Here is a 20,176-nt window from a genome sequence, read left to right on the forward strand (position 1 = left end):
TAGTCAAGTCTCTCTGAAGATGTTTGTTAACTCAAGAAATGTATTGGGGGAGTTAGGGAAGTTCTCAGCAGGGTTCATTCAGGGAGTCAGACTCTAATTTAAGAAAACTCTCTAGTTACTGCAGCCTTGCTACCTGTTAGATTTTTTTACTTTATCCTGTCATCTTCAAAGGGAAATGTCATCCTGTAAAAATCAGTTCAGTTTTATGAAAATAACAAATTATGATATTATTCTAAAATCTCTCTTTTCCTAATCCTCTTCAATGTGTAGTAAATCCCACATGCCTGGTACCAATCAGAAAAAAAAAAATACATTCTAAGATCTGTCACTTTTTCAAAGCTCACAGAAATCAGAGAGAAAGTCAAGGATGTATCACATCTCTCAATATTGCACCCTTATATAGCTTCAGCTTGTCCTTTTGACAGTAGATTTTTTTATCACACCACAAGGTAAACATTTGAATTTAATTCCCCCATTTCTTTTTAGACTGAGTTATATTTTATCAGCCAGGAATTGGGGCAGATGTATTACTGTTGGGTAAGTTGTGTTTGTAATGTATGAGATTAAGAGACAGATTGTAACTGGTGTGTTTCCCATGAGTTCATCAGTCCTTATCTGGAAGCTTTAACCATCTCTACCTGAGCTATTGCAGATGGAAGTCTAGTTAAGGGTATCTACAGGTGCAAGGTCATAGAATAGGACAGGACAGCAAAGGATTTGCAGATGTGAGCAGAGAAGGAAAAGCTACTTCACTGAGAAAGGGGAAAGCATTTTTTCTGCACCCCTACTCACTCCTCCAGGTATCCACATTTAATATTAAATGTTCAAACTTTATTTCCTGTTAAAGTGTGAACCAGATCTACCAGCTTCATGCATGCACAAGTGTGGCTAAGACAAGTCTTATAGTTGTTGTTAATGTGTTTAATTTGTGCTACACCTGAAGAAAGAAGAGCAGAAGAGTCATTGATTTTTAACTGTGTTTTCTGCAGGAGTCTTTGTACACACCCTTCCAGAATCTGAAATCTCTCATTTGCAAGATTTGCATGGCAAAGAACAGAACAATACAGAGCAGACCAAGAGGGAATGAATTAGAAGGTTAGCATTGTGTGAATTTTCTCAATCAAGTTAATATATAAATGAGCTAAATTATCCTTCTACAGCAGCAGCAATTGCATAGGCAGGCCCTCAAGCTAAGTAAATTTGAAGTTCTTTCTCCAAGAAGCAATGAAAAGATCTAAGAAAATATTTACTCTTTTTAGCAATTTATGTGAATTTGATTACCCAAGTTTATATAGAATAATATTACCATGTAGGTACATAGCTAGTGAGATATATGCAATAAGTATCATCAATTGACAGAAACATCACTATTTATTCAGTGACTAAAGATATTTTTATAGGAGAAATTAAATGGTCCAGCTTTTTCTTTCAATCCCTCAGGGGAGCTATTTAACATTGATAACTGAAGGTCAGAATGAGGCATTGAAGATTAAATACTTCTTATTGCATTCGCTGACATATTTCAAAATAGAAGAGAACTTTTGGGCAATTTGAAAAACTTTGCTTTCTTGCTTAAGTTCTTGCTATTTCACCCAGCTTTACAGCACAGTTTGCTAAAGAACTCAGTTTGCAAATTTGTTTTCCCTACCTGAGCTGCCTGACTTTTGGGGTAAAAAACATCCAAAAGGTTTTTAAAATCAATCACATATCAGCCTGAATGTTGAGGCTTCAAGACTTTGAAATAATTTACACTGAATCTCAGTGTTTATGCTCATATTATATTTATTACCTGCCTAATACCTGATCAGTTATAATGTCTGTGAGGATAAAAATTACCCCTTCAGAATTCCTTGAGTGAATTACAACAGACAGAATTATTTTCTGCTAGTTCAATACTTTGCATTATGTGGCAGCAATACTTGTGATGTGGCTCCACAACAAGCTCATGCTGGACACTCAAAATTGAGGATATCTGTTGGTGATTTATAATACCAGACCTTGGTAGCATCTGCTTTTCCTTGAGAGCTATATTTAACCATTTTAATTATGATTTGTGATTCCAATTTGGAGAGGGATTTCTGTTTGTTTTAATGACTGCAGTCTCCAAATCTGTGTCATAAAATTTTGATCTGGTTTCTAAATACACTTGTTAACAGCTTGTAATCAGGATGTGCATAGATGGAAATGAGGACAAGAACCATGTTTGTTAGGCTGACTTTAGCTTGGAAAGATCGTAATTGTGCTTGAGTATTTTGGCACAGAACTAAGAAATACTGTTTCCTGAAAAAGAATACACTGTCCCTCTTTTTCTCCATTTAATCTTACATATTGTCAGAGTTGCTCAGTGCACACGGTTTTTCCAAAGAAGAACAAAGAGATTTTAATCCCAGGCTCCAACAGCCACACAGAAGTCATGTTGTTTCTCCATATCACAACCAGATGAGGGAGTTCACACAAAGACATCTGCAATCGCAAGGTAAAAAATGGGTGCATGTTTGTGGGTTTGGAATTGTCCCTACCACCAGTATAACAGCTCTGTGTCTGCCTGCGGTTCATGTTTATGTGTGCAGTAACCCTCCAGCAGTCAGCAACAAAACTTGCATTGATGCTTTAAGTTTTAGCTTTTATATTTTTCAGATTCTGTGCTGCTTTAGTGTGCAGTTCTGAGTTTCATCTTAAGGCTTGGTAAGCTCTCTTCACAGAGTAGGTAGACAGAACGAGTCCTTTTCCAGCTAGGGACCAAGGACAATCCATACTAGTCTCGGGCCCAAAGCATAAACAATGTGGACAGAAGAGAGAAAACAAGAAGGATGGGACTTCATAACCTAAAGCTGTAATTGGACAATTAACTCCAATATGCTAATGGACCAAAACTTACAAAAATGTGAGACCTCATGACCGGTCATCCATTTTTGTGACCATTTTGGGTTCATCTTGGGTGTAGCCCTGGCTGGGCTCTTGTACTGCCCAAGGTGTATCCATTGAGGCCTTTTAATAAATACTTACATCATTCTTTAACTCTGTCTAGCCTCTGTTCTAGGTCAGCTTTCACAAGGCATCACCATCAGTTACACTGTTTTGTATTGCCCCTTGCAAAAACCGACTCTGCAGGGTGAGATGGAGTGTAGCACTGTAATCTGCAGTCATCTTCTACTCACAGTGTTCTGGGAAATAAGCTTTCATGTGGTATTTGTAATTTTCATGCTTGGTCTCAGCTGAACTGTGTTGAAAATTGTAACAGTTCTAAAACAAATTGGCACAGCTGCACAGAAATGTGTCTGAAGTCTTTAGCTGCAGATCTTGGTTCATACTTCAACAAAACCCTCAAGCATATGAATAAAGTTAAACACATTCTTAAGTGGTTTTCTAGATCAGGGTCCCTGCTTCCAGGTCACTGCCTAAGTGATACAAATGCAAGTTTTGTCTTGCCTTGGCATTAATCTTAAATCATTCACCAGTCTCACTGCTTGAAAAGAGCAGACATTTCAGTGAAACACCACAGTGGATAACACTGTTGAACTGAGTTAATTCAGTTTTACTTCCTCGTTACATGTAGATTAAAGAAAATAAGGAAGAGAGGTGTCTAAAAACCATCAATTATTTTATTAAGTCTGCAGAACCTGAATTTCTTTTATATTTCCAGGTGAGGTTTTCAAATAAGATCACTGATGTGATTAGTAAAGATAAATAAAAAATAGATACAGTGAAGTCTTAAATGTGTTTCAGCTGCCACTGTTGAATGCTTCAGAGTAAGATAATATCATTTGATTCATAAATAATATTATGTGATCCTCTGTGTAAAATATAAAGCTAAAATATAGAGTATGTATGCTGACCATATGCAAAACACAAACTGGTCATTGTTACCAGTTCTTGACCATCTGAAGAAACCTGATATTCAGGAGTCAGATAATCTCTGACCAGCTCCAGAGATTTTATGGCTAGGTGTATTCCACAAAGTATGTTCCACAGTAACTGTGCTGCTGTGTTATAAATGTCTTTCAGTAGCATTATTTAAACATCTTGGCTTCTTCTACACTATCCCTATTTCTTACCCTTAGGACACTCTTAAAACATGATCCCATAACTGCAGTTAAATTGCCTGTGTTATAAGTGAAACAGGTTTATTGGAAAAAGACATCTGTCCTTATAAAAGAGCCCTTCAATGTTTTAGAGCTCCTTTTAAAGTGATCTGCCAACATGACTCATTTTCAAAATTCTTCTATTAAGTTTGCTAATATTAGCGCAGGTATTCAGGTTACTTCTCTATTGTTGTCTGTTATATGTGTGTCAGCTGTTGTCTGTTATATGTGTGTCTCCAGCAAAGAGAGAGAGAAAAAGAACAGCCATTTTCTGTTCATGGTAGCTTATGTGATAAAACTCCCTGGTAATAATACTGATATCTGTCTATCCCATCCTCTATGTACCTTTCCATGGCACACTGTTATGGCTCCCACTGTTGCATATAATACATAAATCATTGGATTAAATACAGTAAAAAGTAATGGAACAGTAACCATGGGACCCATATCTTCTGTATCAGGAGTGTATATAATGATTAGGCAGCCTTTGCTCTCTCTTATCAGTTAATGTTTAAGAATTCTGTGACAATGTCTCAGCTTCAGCAGTGGAGGAAAGAGTGCCTCCACCAAGACAGCATCAACCTGAGAAGCAGTGGCATTTCTCTGGGAGGATGGCTGGAATGCCCTCAGGCAGAACAAGAACTGGACTCAGGCATCCTTCGTTACATGGCCAGTGGTAGCTGCTGTACCCAGCTGCTGTGCTGTATTTTGAGTGCAGAGAATTCAGCTGTGGCTTTTTCTGCATTTTGGGAAGGTTGGGGTGGGGGGGTGGGAGTGGTTTGTTTGATTGTATTCATTTAACTTCTCTCCGTAAATTTCTTGGCTGTGTGTTACAAATGGACAAAAGCACATCTGTGTTACTCAGAGCAGGACATCTAAGCCTCAGGAAGGTAGATTTTCCCTTAATAGTTCTTGTTTGATAATTTGTGGATTTTAGGTTTGTGGCTGCAACACCACACCACAGCCCATATACCCTATTGGTAGACAAACTTCATTAATTACAAGTTAAGACCGCTAATACATTGGTTTTTACATCACAATATTAACTCAATCTATAAGAACCTAAAAATAAACTGAGCATTAAGAACTATGGAAACCACTGTTAATTATGCATTTCTTCACAGAATGTAGGTGCATCAAAAGGGTACATTCACTTCAGTCTTAGCACACTGTAAAACACATAACTGCTGATAATACAAGCAGCCTCTCATTTGCAAGATACTGAGTCAAGTCTTCCACACTGGTGTTGCTTTCAAGCATGCTTCTCATTAATAGGATTTTGGTAGAACTGTAATGCAGATGGGACCTGGTGGAACTTCAGTGCTGAGAAAAGATTTAATTTACATTGTGGGTGCTGCTTTGCTAATAGAGCTCTCTAACTAAAGCAGTATGGTGCACAGGCACACTTAAACCAGTATGAAAATATTTGTAAATATAGCTTATGTCTGCTTCTAAACAGCGTATTATCCTTACCTGAATTCTTGCAGTCAGATCTACCAGTCACAGATGAGATTCACTATCCCAACCCATTAACTGGACTAGGCTTAAAAGTTACAGTCACCCAAGAGTTTAAAAAGAGCCACCATGCACTTTATCCTCCAGGATCTCAGAATACATGCATACATACATACATAATTACACACCAATTGGACAGGGACATGTATTTTTTTAAGATATGTATAATTATAGCTTTTCTTGCATGCTATCTTAATAAACTCTTGTTTTTTGCTTTAATGTTCACTGAATGATTTAATTCCTCTCTTACTCTCTCCAGGTAGAGGATCAGGACATCCACATGGGAGGAGGTATCACAATCCTCCTCAGTAAAGAATTCATGTCTACAAGTGGCAAATGGGATGATGGAATAATTGCCACTGGGATCATTTTTGTTTATTCAGGCTTTCACCTGTTTTTGTGAACTGTGCAGAGTAACTGGACAGTGTGACTGTGGAGAAAATCACACAAAGCTGAGGCTGTTCAGCTTGTTAATCATTTATCATGTAAGGTCTAAGCTTGTTATGAGACCAGAATCTCCAAAACTTAAGTTACAGCTACCTGAGGCACAATAGCATGCCAGTATAGCTACATTGTTTTGTCCATTTGACAAGAGAAAGTCTGAATTGTTTTTTATAACGTTGTGAGATATTCCTGAGTGCAAATTTAAGACTTAAACTATAATTTTTGCATATTTTTGTAATAGTTGTTTATATTACAATACTTTCCTCACCATGAATAATGTGTGATGTCTATGCTGTATTGTGCTTTATGTCTTGATTGTGGATTATATCTGTGTTTTAAGGGTTATACCATTGTTTCTGAAACCCTGAAAAGTTTGAAACATGACATCACTGCTGTAAGCATCATCTGCCAGTGAAACAATGTGACTTTCTTGTAAAATGTAACACTTTTTTACAAAGGAAAAAAATTGCTTTTACATTTGATACTTTTAGTTAAGGAACTTTTTGTAATTTTTTCAACTGAGGAAGGAATCTATCATGCTCTACTTCTATAGTTAATAAATATATTTTTCATACTCTGTATATAGGAGCAATCCAACAAAAAAAGAAATAAGGATTTCTAGTTTTATGTAAAGTATGAGCCGACACCATTTCACACAACACGGTGTCTTGATTTGTGTTTCAGGAAATGCACTGTCATCATAGGGGTATTTCTGCTTTCTTTTTCAATTGATTTTCCGCTGACTGTAATTGTACTATCATTTTTTTTACTATCATTTTTATCCCTCCCCTACAAACCTTTTGAAATAATGTGGTCTGAATTTTATGGAGACTTCTCTGGTTTCAGGGATCTCATGATGTATAACAGTGTATTTTAAAAGAATGTGATTGTGTGCCAGAATTTGTTGGTAATTCCCTCTTCAGGCTTTGATATGAGAAAAGATGTCTGTTATCCTCAATAAACAAAGTTAAATACAGTCAGAGTGGGAGTTTTGCTGTGCTAGCTGTGGTATGAATTGTTGGTAATAATTACCCTGATTACTGAAGAATTGATAGCATCTCTGTGAGGTTGTTTTTCTTCCTAATGTTAGACCACAAGGAGAAGCTGCTTATTATTATTATTATTTCCAAGCCAGAAAATTTGTTTCCCACCAGGAATAGCAGAGGGAAAGCAGAAGCATGAAGCTGAAACACAGAGGTGATGCTTTCCTGTCTCACCAAACTTTGAATTGTTCAGAATATCACAAAGTGTATGGACTCTAGAAAGAAATCATATCATAACCATAAACTGGAACTAAAAGTTCCAGTTTAATAGGGTTTCCTTGATATGTGGACCACAGGGTTGTTTCGAACGGTTACAGAGGACAAACAGACATGGATTTGAAGTGAAGGAACACTTCAAAGAAGTGAAGTAAAGAAAGCTGTTCTGCTGTACTGCTTAGTCTTCTCTAGCCCGTGCACTGGGTAGCTGCCTTTCATCAAATATTCACTGAAATTGTGAATTGATTTAATAGCTTTATGTGTTCTCCTTCTGGAAGGGGATCCAGAGAACATTCCATAGCATCAATAACCTAGTCAAGAGTGACTCAGCAGAAATTGTGGCATGGTCATTGTGAGAGAGTGACTGACAGGAGCACATCTATCAGCTTTCCTCTTCATGTGTCCTTCCTCTCAAATTGCTTTGCTCATTTGTGACACCATCACACTGGGAATCTGAATCTGGAGTGAAAAAAACCCTGAAACAATGAGTTAATCTTATGATGCCATGGCACTGCAATTATCAAAACTTATAGTTTGTGCCTCTTTTATAAAACAGGAGACAACAGTTTTAATTGCTCTGCTATCTTAGCAAGTGCTGTGCTGAGATGGAGCTCTACACATCTTTTTGTGCCATGCTGAGCAAAAGTATAAGGATACTCCAACATGTAGTATTATATTGCAAAGGTCATCTTTATTTAAATGCTGGGGAGGAAAATCAAAAGTGTACATGTTCACATTTAAACACTGACTCCCCACTGGCAGCTGAACTGGCAGGCAGACTAGTATATGCTCCTTCACTTGGAAGTTTGATGGGACAGTCCTCTGTGGTGCAGAGCCTCTTTCTCTTAGAGGGTAACTTTGGGTTCTGTGGAAGCATGGTGAGCCCAGTAAATATGCAGAAGCCTTGGTATGTTTGTGCCATAAAGGCACAGGGTGCTTGGGAGCACAGGAATGCCGTGAGATTCTGAGTCTGGTGAGGCTGCCCTCGTGGGTACACACTGATGGCCTAGCAGCTCCTCAGTGTAGGTGTTCATGCTCAGTATCAAAATGTATCTTGCCAATAAGCATCACCAAAAGACTCTCTTCTCCTCAGTGATGACATTTGTGATGACTGTTTACCATTCCTTTGGAGATGAAGGACTTGATTTGGTGATCAGATTCAAGCACAAACCTGAAAATTACACAGGCTAGGGCAGCAAGGACAAGACAGAATGCAAGGTATGGGTGCACACAACCCATCAATTTAGTATTTTGAGGCTTTGCAGTATTTTGAATCTTTTTGAGTATGTGTCTTTGCATTGATTCTTATTTTCCCGGTACATATTAGATCACTTAGCAAATGACCTTTTATTAGTAGTGGTCCCATAGATAAACAGGGATATATTAACTGCTAATATAGTTAATCTAGGCATGATTTTTTTAATATTAATAAATTGATATTTCAAATGTATTAAGCTTCTCTTTTTCATGTCAGAAGACACAAGAAATATTAGGCACAGAAACCAATCCTGGAAATAAAGCTGCAGGCTTTTTAATAGAAGATAGTGCACCCTGTCTCAAAAATTAGGTAGCCAAGTCTGCAGCTGGGTTTTGGACTCATATTAAAGAGCAAAACTGTACTGTAAGAGATGTTCTGATATCAGATGTGTTTCCTTATGATGTTTTAAGTGGCTTAAAAACTCATTAATCAGTGAAAGCAATCACAGTTTTTAGAAAAGTGATGAGAAACTTGCATGGTATTTATGGCATTTGAAAAAGGTAGGTCAAGGTAACCATTCAGAAGTTACCTTTGTGACATTCAGCTTTATTTTAGGCAAGAGGTTGTTTGTTAATAGCAGAAAACCAGCAGGCTCTGTATCTACTTCCTGATAACACTTTAATTTTCACTTGTGATCAAGATGCAGCTCATCTACAAGGGATGTAAGTGTATAATGAGCTGCCTTTTGATAATCATCTTTGTCCCCTACTTTAATTACCCATCAGGTCCTTCAGTCCTTCTGATCTATATTCTGCTGGAGGGTTTTCCATTCCAGTGACATTTGTGGAGGTCTGAGGCAGGGTGCTGAACCTCTTGTTACATAATACACATAGGAAAGATCACCACATTTAAATAGGGTGATAAGGCTGCCCCCAAGTCCTTGAGCAACTTGCAATACTCCTCTCTTTAACAAAGCCTTCATTTTGTAGGTGTGATTTAGTTTCTGCTCCACCTTCCCTATGCAGAGAAGGGATTTCACAAAGGAGCAAACAAGAGAGTTTCAAACAAATCCACTACAAAATTGCATTTCCAGACAGAAGAGGGAGAGCAGCTATACAGTTGATGTACAGTAGCACAGAGCATTTAGAAGTTGGTCAGTGCATCTAGACCAAGACTTCTAGGCTTTAAAAACAAATCAGAAACCTTGAGCAATATACTGGTTTGGAATACACTTAATGCAGATTTGTTTGTGGTTTTTATTGAGTGCCTGCCTATCTCGCCTCATCTTGTAACTGTGTGACACCAGTGCAAATCTAGGCATTGATTGTGGTTTATGCTTTAAATGAAGATTAGATTTTAATGATTTCCTGAAGTTTTTGAACAAAAGAAATACTAACCTGCAAATTCAGCCTTCTTTTTTTTGTTTGAGGAGAGAATTGTTTTACTTATTTGCATTGCTGGTTACTATATTAATTCTTGGCAACAAATAGTGCTGTAAGAAACTTTTGCTCCAAGCAAGTTAAAAAGTAGCATCAAAGAAAAAATATTAAGTGCTAACAAGAGCCAGTTTGCATGTCTTAACACTTCCTTGTTGGAAGCAGGAAAGAAATCCCAAATTTGTCACTGTGCATTTGTTTACACTAAGGTGTTATTGCTTAATCACTCCACCATCCCTCTCCCTCATGAACACCCCCATCTGCCTGTAGAAAGAGTCCAGCTTAGCAAGGCAGATCGTTTATGATGCTAGAAAATAGGAAGGGAGGGTGGAGAGGAGAGGGCAAAAAGAAAAAGGAGAAATAAAGCTTTTTTTTCTGTCCCTATGATCTAGGAGTGCAGTTTCAGGGGGTTTTTGGCTGCCCTGTGTATTGCTCACTAGGGGCTACAGCTGGTGCCAGCTCCAGCATTGAGGCTTTGAGAGGAAGAGTGCTCAGCCTGCTGGAGGATAAGATGCCTCTCTGTGTGCTGGAAATGATCTATCCTTAGAGAGGAAATAGTTTCAAAACAGTTGTGCTTTTAGGTAGGTGAAGGCAGCATGTGTGAAGTTTCTGTAAGAGACTCAGTAGCATTTTCCTCCCTTGCAAAAAGTTTTCTTGCTTTTTATACGACTTCAGTAAAATCCCTGAAGGCCCAGAGGGAGGGTATTTTCTTTTTTTTTCCTCTGAATTCTGTGGGTTTTAAGTTGGGACTACCAGAACAGAAGTTTAAAAGTAATTTTACGAAAGAAAATTAATCAGATATGAGGCCAGGGTTTTTGGAAAACTAAAAATTAAAGGCTGTGCTTTGTCTCAGGCACCTTGTGCAACTTACTTCACATGAACTGCATCCTTTTAGATGTGTTAGGCTGACAGTGCTGGGAAATTAGCCCAGGCCTTCTGACTTCTGGTAGTTTCCCTGACTGCTGGACTACAAACTGGCATGACAGATTGCATCCAGCACAGTAGGCTGCAGAAAGTAGTTAATGGAAAATAGACTGCTTTGATGTTCACTTCTGGTGGGCTGATCCTCTGGTTTAAAGGCTAAACATCTATTGTCCCCAGTAGGAGTTTTCTTTACGAAAAACTTTCACAAAATCTGTAATTTCCATTTCATTTTCTGAGACTGTGGTTTGCTCTATTTCTACATTCAGTAGCCAGCAAACATTTTCAAGAGTGATTTGTAATTTTCGTGTCTCTAACTTCAGAGGCCACAGACATGGCCTTATTTCTCAGAAATAAGCTAAGCATCTGTCCTCTTCTGCAAAAGCAGATGTCTCTAAAGTATTTCCATCAGAGCACCAGAAATGAAGGCACCTAAACACACTGCCCACTTTGCTGGAAAATGGGGCTAAGCACTGCAGAGATGCACCTTAGAGAACAGGCTCGGCTGGAATTAAAATGGGGGGCAGGGTGAGGAGAGTGAGAGCAAATACAGTAACAGCCTATGATTAGAAATCTTAACAATGACAGTGAGTTCTGTTTAATTCCTAACTGCTTAAAAGCGGGCCCGGGGAAATGCTCTGCTTAGAAATGTCATGGAAAGTGCAGCTGGTCCATAGGCTTTATCTTGAAAAGCAAAGGATCTTTCCCATTTTGCAGTCACACTGCCATTTACTGGGCCATACCACTAGCAATTTGCAACAATGGGAGGGAAAAAAGCTGCCATTTGACCTAGAATACAATTTTCAACTAATTAATAAAGTGACCATTAGTGCCCGAGGGGATAATAACAGGAATAAGAACAAATTACTGTGGGGTGCAAAGGAGGCTTGGGCATTGTATTGCAAATTTCTTATGGCACTATTCTTTTTTTTGCCCCCCTCACTAATACTTTTAAAGTGCCCCCACTCAACACTTGCTCCTTGTAGGACCCTTGCAAACCACATAAGAATTAGCCCTTCAAAGATGAATCAGGATCTAATTGTTGTTAACAAAGTGCCACCTGGAGAGAAATGTTACAATATACCTTCATTACAAAGCATTCAATCTCTCTCTCACTCACAAGTCCTGGCTACAGAACAGACAAAAAGAAGCAGTTGCTAGCATTAAGATCAGGCACCTGCAATTATTTGTAAGACACTGCCAGTCCCTGCACAAATGTGCCCTAACATTGCATGAGCCCTGTTAGAACTGCTCTGTTGATGCTGCTTCAGAGCAAGTTTTGCTGGGATCTCTCTATTTGTGACTCTCTAACCTGTCACTGGAGCCCTCACTTTGGTGGGGACATCAAGAGAAGAAGCTGCACCATTCACCCTGCTTTTCCAGGATGTGCTCTAAGATGTGCTCTCAGTAAAGACTCTTCTGTATTTTATGGATTGACAATGCCCTGGTTTCATTTCTATGCCTGAACAAGATTTCACTTGTGAGTGCAGCACATCCACTGCAGGTCCTGCCCGTGGTCACACTTTGCAGCTTCAGAGGTTGCAGCTAAAGGCAAGACCCACCAGCGTCTGCCACGTTTGCGGCTGTGTGTCCACAGAAGTCAAAGGACACTACTCTTGTCTCTCCTGAAAATTCCAGCCATCTGTTTTACAGCAAACTGAACACTGTCCACAGGCTCCCTTTGCTCATGCCTTGTTCACAAAGTCAGGGAGTCAAGCTCTCAAGCTTGACTGAGAGAAAACCTCCCCAAGAAACGAAGAACAAACTCTAACTTTTGATCTGTTAACCTGTCTGTTGTGGCCAGCACAAAGAAGGGACAGACACTGGTAGCTGGAAGCAGGTGAGGGAACACAGGACCTTCCCTTCCCTTTAGGAGAAGGACTTGCTCCACATTAAGGTGAAACCAATCTCACTTCCCAAAAGCATTTTGTAAAATTATTTGGTGGGGTTTTTTAAGCAGTGGGAGATACAGAATCATAGAACACTGATTCTGGCCCAACCTTCAATGGGAGGAGCCCAGATGAGATTGTTTAGCACCCTGTCTGATCACACCTTGAAAACCTCCAGTGATGAGGACCGCACCACATCCCTGCAGAGGTTGTTCCAGTGAATTATTGTTCTCATTGTAAAGAATTTATTTACTATATTGAAATTACACCTTTCCTTGCCCCTTGTCTTCTTTTTTCAGTAAACATGAATATCCTGCTCATTCTGAGGATCAGGAAGTTGGACAGTGGAAGGAGAGGTGGAAGCTGTCTCCCCTCTTTCTGTTCCTTGCTCAGATTACTCCTCTGCTCACCTATCAGATTATCCATGCTGCTTCAGAGAACTGAGGGACTCACTAGAAGGGAATGCTCAGGTACCTTGGCCAGGTTGATTTCTTAACTGATAGACATAGAGGCAGGAACTTCTGGAGATCTAAGCAATGTTAACATCCTTTGGCTGCTGATTTTCCTAGAAAAACTACCTCTGTCTAGAAATAGCATCCTCAACTCACGCTTGTTGGATAAATAATCCCAATGTCCCACTTGCTTCATATTTTTGAACATATGTAGTGCAAATAGAGATACAGAAAATTTTTTTACTCATAAAAAGCACATTATATGAAACCAAACCAATCCTTCTGGATCCTGAAAGACTTCAATTGTTAAATGTGATTCCAAGTGTTCCTAACTGGCAGAAACTGGCTGTATATGCTCACCCTGCAGCTGTTTTGTAAACAGTCAGCACTATTGCTGCAATTAAAACACATGCTTTGGATTTTTCATTTTGACTTTAGCTATCATTGACCATCTCCAACTTCCACTTAAGAGTACTGTTCACCATAAAGGATCTGCACTGCTATAATATCAGTGAAGATTTGCCAGAGGACCCAATGGTGATGACTGAACCACAGTCTTTGGTGTAACTGGGAGAGTGAGGCTGCACCAAATCAGTAAGTATGTACCAGCTCTGGTTGTACATGCAGTGGAGGAAAGGAGCAAAACATCCCCTACGACTGGAACACCATTCCCCAAACAGCACTAGAAGAGGTGGACTTCCAAGAGCATGGTCCCAGACTTGCAGATTGCCTTTCTGATACTGAAAGTCATGGATGGCATAAAGCATAACACAGCCCAGAGCATAAAATGAGCGTCTCTCAGCAGTCTGGCATCCTTGTGCTTGAAATTGATCAAAAATGGCTCAGCTGCTCAGTCTTCTCAGGTTAAAAGTGTTCTTAAGTGGCTTTGCTAGAGTTGCAGTGCTTGCCCCTGGCAGTCAGCAGCAAGAGCACAGTCCTGGGACTCCTTGCTCCTTATGCAGCAATCTTTCCGTGTGTCTGTCCACTCAGTGGCACACAGGGTTCATTAGGGAGCTCTCACTGAACACGTGTTCAGAGATGATGAGGATTTAATTTGTTCTGCTCTAAGAGGATTCTCTCTAATCATTAGGATGGGGGTCAGAGTTAGGAAACCTGATTGATTCCCCTGCACCTTCCTAGAGCTATCATTTATTGACTCTGTGACCTTGCTCAAGATATACCAGAATCTTGTGAAACTCATTGTCATCAGCTGGAGCACAGATCCATCTTTAGAAGTTTCTAGGAAGCTGAGAGGCATGGGAAGTGATTGCTGCAGTGTGTATTGCACGCTAAATGTGTGGAATATTACCCCAATAGCTCTGTAGTTCTGAGGCCAGATACTGAGCTGTGCCACACTAGGAGCCACTTGAGAATATCAGCAGATGCCTCCTTGTGCAGCTCTTTGCTAAAAAGCTGTATTTATCTCTCAGAGATGCTGTAGTTTGAAGATGGGCAGGAGATCTTTGTGAGAATTGGGCAATACAACTGCACAGCATCTGGGTAAAGCTCATGAGAAGAAGCTGTGAATTAACAGGAGGACATGCAGGAGGTTATCCAGGCTGCAAATCTCTGACCAAATTCATGCTTTCCAAAGAAAGGCACAGGGAGCAGGGATGGAAGCATTTGCCATTCCCAAAACAGCTTGGCAGTCCCCCAGGACCGCAGACAGTCTTCACTGGAGGGTCTGTTCTTGTGCTGACACCAGAGATGGATGAACATACAAGTGCCATTAGCATTGAAGGGAGGTGCCTGCTAAACTTTCCCACGAGCTGGTGGAGGAAAAGGCTTCTAAAGGTATCTCACGAGGTAACAGAAGGCTGTGGCTGCACATGCTGCCCCCTTTAATATCTGCCTGTGGTACAGCTGTACTCTTACATCACTTGCATGCATCCACTTGGCATCGTGCTGCCTGTCACAAAGAGGCACTTTGGAGCCATGCAGCATGCTTGCCCTCAGTGCAAGTCTGCAAATACATAGCTTGTGTGTAACCTGTTTGTACAGAAACCCTCAATCCCAGACTGATCAGTTGTTGATTCCAAGGACTACAGTCTCCTTTGAATCCTATTTTTATTGAATGTTCATCAGCAGGAATATATGTTTTATTTTAATTGTTTTTTTTTCCTTTTGTGGCTGTTTTTCTGTCTTTTGTAGCAAGCAATAAAGTTTATTTTGGGCTGAGGAAAGCTATGCCCTTTGTGACAATGTGTTGTGGAGCTTTATTTAATCCTGTGGGGTATTTGGGTGCATTTTGTTGGGGGAGGGATGGAAGGAGTAAAAGAAAAGCTGTAAAAATAGTGGAACTGGAGATCTAGACTCCTAGAAGGTGGCAATCTGTTAACTAGTGTTCTTGGGAAAACCTGTCTGTGGTGAAAATAAAGCCCCATCGTTAAAACCCGGTGCATTTTCCTTTTCTGCCCCTGAATGTTGTTAACAATGTTGCACTCTGGTTAAGTAAAAATCTAAAACTGCAGTGAAGTGTTAGTAATCGGTTCCTGAGCAGATTCCCTAATGCTATTCACTTTTCCCTGCTAATCTTCCTGTGTGAGTTATAACAATGCAGCACCAAATGAGAAGGAAATGTCAGGTTATGTTTCAGGGCCAGCCTCCTGCCCACCCTCCATCTGTGCTGATGTCAGTGCTTATTGGAACATATGCTGCCTGTTGCTCACTGACCATCTGTTAGCTGAGCTGATGAAGTGTTCCCGTTGCTGGGACAACCCGGCCCTTGATTGCCAGTGGCACCGCAAACATTTTCTGCTCGGGTTTCACTTTTATCTGTGCTCTGGAATGGCAGCTCCGCCGTGGCCGGGGCTGCCCCATCCCCGCAGCTCCCCTCGGCCTGGCTGGGGAGCGCGGTCAGGATTCAAGGTGCAGCTTTTGGGGCAGACTGCTGGAAGGCTGCAGCAGAGCTGATGGGCCTGAGAACCAACTGCTGGCATTACAGCCAGGACCCAGGGCCAGGCATGCTTCCAGTGGGAGCCCAGGGTGGAGGGACATGTCTGGTGGTGCTCAGAAAGCTTTTGTGACAAAGCTGTGACTGGCATCATGCAGAAACACCCGCAGCCCCGGAGACGTGCAAGGCTACACAGGGATTTTTGGAGAAAAGCAAAAGGCAAGGGATGGGCTATTTTTCCCTTGGTTAAGAGTCACTTGTTCTGAGACTTTTGCATGTTGTAGTTGTGCCTGACAGCCACAGATCATTTGGATATAACTGAATCCAAATGTAACAATTCTTTTTTATGGTGTGGACCTCAGTTTAAGCCATAGCAGTGATAAAACCATTTGCACTCAGCCTTTTAGCAGCTCTGTCTGGTGAGCTTCCCCCTCTCTTAAAAATGTCTGCAGACATTAATCAATGCCCATGACAAGCCTGTGGGGCTGGCAGGTGGCATTCCCAGCTCTCAGGGGGAGAAGCGAGTGTGAGAGCTGGCACGGACAGGCGGCGTGCCCACCTCCCAGCCTTGCCTGCTGGGATCACCAGAGCAGATTGCCCTTCATTAGCCACCAGAGCCCCAGCTCTGCCATGGTGCCAGGAGGAGCTGCATTCCAGACACCAGGGCTGAGGAGGCTCGGCCCTGTCGTTCCTCCCATCTTATGTGTGAAGGGGATTGAGCAGCATCTGATGAAGGAATGCTGTTGGGTGAAGCTGACCAGATAGAGAGGGTGAAATGTGTCAGCCATTAAGATACAGAAAGTCTGGGTGCTTGGGAATGTTAAACACTCTGAAGTTGTGAAATGGCTTGGTCTTTCACTTGCTGTGTTGATATTCCTCAGTGTTTTCCTCACTGACCCAGGAGTTTTGGTTCCTGAATGACATGATGTCTCAGCCCCAGATTTTGGAACTGAAGACTATCCCATCATCCTTCCATTTCTCTCAATTCCCTTCCCCCCCAGCCTTGCCTCTTTCAAGTTTTCTGAAAATCTTTTCTCAAATATATTGTCCCTTTTCAGTCCCTAGCATGCAAAAGCAGCCTATCCTTTCTGTTTCCTACCTCAATCCAGTCGTTCCTGTAGCCTGGCCAGTCAGCTGTACTCTGGCTGTCCTTTCAACCAGCTCCCCTTGCTTCTCATGCTTCTAAAATCCCCTTTTCTTCTGTTCCTAGCACAAAATCCTCTTCCCATTTCTGTCAGGTATCTATACCATCTTTTCATAAGGCTAAGTTGTAAGTTTTTTAGGAAAAAGGCTCTTTATTTTTCATCCTCTGCATCAATTATTGTTTTAATTAAATGACTGAATAGTACAATAATGTTGTGTGCTCAGAGACCACATGACATGTGTGGTAGAGCTAGATAAGATATGATCCATTCTGACGTAATCCTAGGTGTTAATAATAACGTACAATTTCAGCAAATGCTGCTATTTCAGGACGTTCTGGCAGAACAGGCTGGTTTTACTCACCCCAGGGACAAGCACATGAACAAATTACCACAAAGCCAGCAAGGGTGGGGATTTACACGGCCTCATCTGCTTTGTGGTGAGTGCCTGAGTGTTGGCTCTTATTCTGTGGCACACTGGGGCAGTGCCCTGTGCTCGTGTAGAGCTGCATGCCAGGTCTCTTACCTTGCCTTTATTGTGGTTATGACAAAAGCATTTATCTGCAGCTTATCACAATTATCACCACAGAGCCTGAGCACTCTAAATTCAAACCTTCTCTTGTGGTAACTTGTTTCCTGCCAGTCTGCTTTTAAATCCACTTTGGTGTCCTTGTTGTTTGCCAGAACGGTGCATATGTGCCAGCATGTAGATGAAAATTAGGCTGATCTTTTCTCCTCTCCAAGAACATCACAGAGCTTGGTAGATTTGGTATCTTTACAGACCTAGACAACTCTGCATGTTGAATCAAAACAAAGCCGAATTTAACAATTCGCTTCAAGATTTGACAGCTTGATTTTCCCTCAGTCCAGAAATGTGAAGGAATACTAACATAATTAGGCATTAAAAGTCCAGCCCCCAGCAGGATTTGTGGCTCCCAACTGAAAGTGCTATTTTTACCCAGGGCAGGAGTGCACATTTGTGCAGTTCTTAGGCCCAGATTAAACAGTGGCACTGCTTTCTACGTGTGCTAAAACAGATTGCACTGTGTCTTAACTGAGTGCTTTGAACAGTGAGAGTGGTCAATTAAAGAGCTTTGAAGCCTTGAGATGCTACCAGCAAGGTGAGGTGAGGCATATATGTGCAATTCACCAGAAATGTGCAATGTCTGTGCATTTCTGGGGAAGTGTAGGGACCAAGGATCACGCTCAAACTCCAGATAGGAATTCCCTTGCTGCCATCATGGGCACCTATGGAATGAGTGCTGTCCTCCCCTTGAGCAATGCCAGAGGTCCCTGGTGCTGTGCCTGTTTACAGCCCTGGAAGGCAAACTGCAGATGTCTTACTGGAAGCACAGGTACAGGGGTGTGAGGTGCACACACAGCCTCAGCCTGCAGAAAGAGAGGGGTGGTCACAAATTGCCTGTCTGGTATTGCTTTAGGCAGGTGTGCCAGAGCCAGTTACAGAAGCACTGCTGGGCTGCTAGGGAACTTCATCAGCTAGGCAATGGTTATTGACACCATTAGAGAAATACTGATTTTTGCCAGCCAAGAACCTGATCTCTGCTGTGACTGGAGTGTCAGGCATTCAGAACTCTGTTTAATCACAGCTCTAACACATTTCCTGAACCTGGATGTCTGGATCCTGTAAGAACAACAAATGCTCGCACTTCTGTGCTCTAAGGCTGGCAACGAGGAGCTGCTGTGTGTGCTTTTGTGAAAAAATCCCGTCCTCACCCCAGTGCTGGGGCAGGCTGCCACCGATACCAGTCGTGAGAGGATTTGCCCTGTGCTGCCTGGGCTCTGGAGATCACTCTCTGCACAAATTAATTAAAAGATGCCTTAGGTAGGTGTCCAGCCGGCACAGAAGGAACCCAGCTCCGTTACTAGCCTGCAATCCCCGGGTTTCCAGCTGTCACTATGTAATATGGTCTCCCCCTCACGTAATTCCTTCCTGTAGCCCAATAGAAGTCCTTTAAAGAAGAAAAAAAGAAAGAAAGAGGAACAGCAAGCAAGTAATCCTGTCATACGATCTGCCCCAGTAGTTTGGGGCCTGTTTCTCTTTCAGGGGCTGTGAGCCTGCTTTGAGGTGCACAATAGAGATGCCTTCTCCATTGAGTGGGGAGCTCAATGAGCCCAAGTGGGCAGCGGCCCCGCCAGCAGCAGCGGCAGCAGCAGCAGCAGCAGCGGTGCAGTGCAGCAAAGGCCCAACTGTTAACTGATTTAACACTCTGCCAGCTGCAGTCCCTGAGCTCCAAGAGCAGCTTTGAATATTACCTTTCAGCCAATTAGACATATGTCACTTCATAAAAGCTCTCCAGCGCGCTCCCGTCCAGGGGAGGAGCTGCTGGGGACAAGGAGGGGACTGCGGTACCTGCGCCGTGCCTCCCTCCAGGAGGAATCTCTGGCTGTTCCTGGAATTACTTTCAGCAGGTATCAAGAGGACAGCAGGTTCTGAATGCAGAAGCTCGGCCTTAAAAAAACAATTTCACCAAAAAGCAATGGCCATGAAGTTGTTAGCAGTGAGCTGCGGGTCAGGGGGAGCTGCGTGCTCTGTCCAAAGGAGCTGCAGCAGCACAGCCAGGTTCTGCAGGGCTGGAGAGTAATGGGAGGGCAGGAATGCCATGGATGCTTCTTTCCAGATTCAGTGTGCAAGGAATCTGCTTTTTTCAGAATCAGTGTTTATCTAGGTCAAAGAAGAGACTTTTTACTCTTTCAGATTGAGTGAATATTTTTATTGCAGTAAGGCTGAAGTTCTGATTTCAGTCACACCAATTTCTTTATGCTCCTTATATTAAAGCACTCAAAAATGCAATATTAAAAGGCATATTAATTAATAGTAAAATATGGCAGATTATGGTAAGTTTTTAAAACAAAATATTTATTAAAATGTGTTTAAAAGAATTTTAATACAAAAGTCAATTTGATAACAAGTGAAATGAAACTAA

At 41.5% G+C, this 20,176-nt stretch overlaps 1 protein-coding gene across 2 annotated transcripts in view; it reads left to right on the forward strand.

Annotated features, from left to right (window-relative positions):
• FAM120B (family with sequence similarity 120 member B) overlaps positions 1-7,021 on the forward strand; it is a 47,095-nt gene extending 40,074 nt beyond the window's left edge. For both annotated transcript variants that reach the window (XM_059469575.1, XM_059469574.1), the window contains 3 exons: positions 990-1,095; positions 2,336-2,476; positions 5,857-7,021. In XM_059469575.1, the coding sequence (XP_059325558.1) occupies positions 990-1,095; positions 2,336-2,476; positions 5,857-5,909 (300 nt within the window). In that variant the 3' untranslated portion in view covers positions 5,910-7,021. The remainder of the gene's footprint in view (positions 1-989; positions 1,096-2,335; positions 2,477-5,856) is intronic.
• The last annotated feature ends 13,155 nt before the right edge of the window (positions 7,022-20,176 follow it).

This window comes from Ammospiza nelsoni, chromosome 3 (assembly GCF_027579445.1).
Source record: "Ammospiza nelsoni isolate bAmmNel1 chromosome 3, bAmmNel1.pri, whole genome shotgun sequence".
NCBI classification, from domain to species: Eukaryota; Metazoa; Chordata; class Aves; order Passeriformes; family Passerellidae; genus Ammospiza; species Ammospiza nelsoni.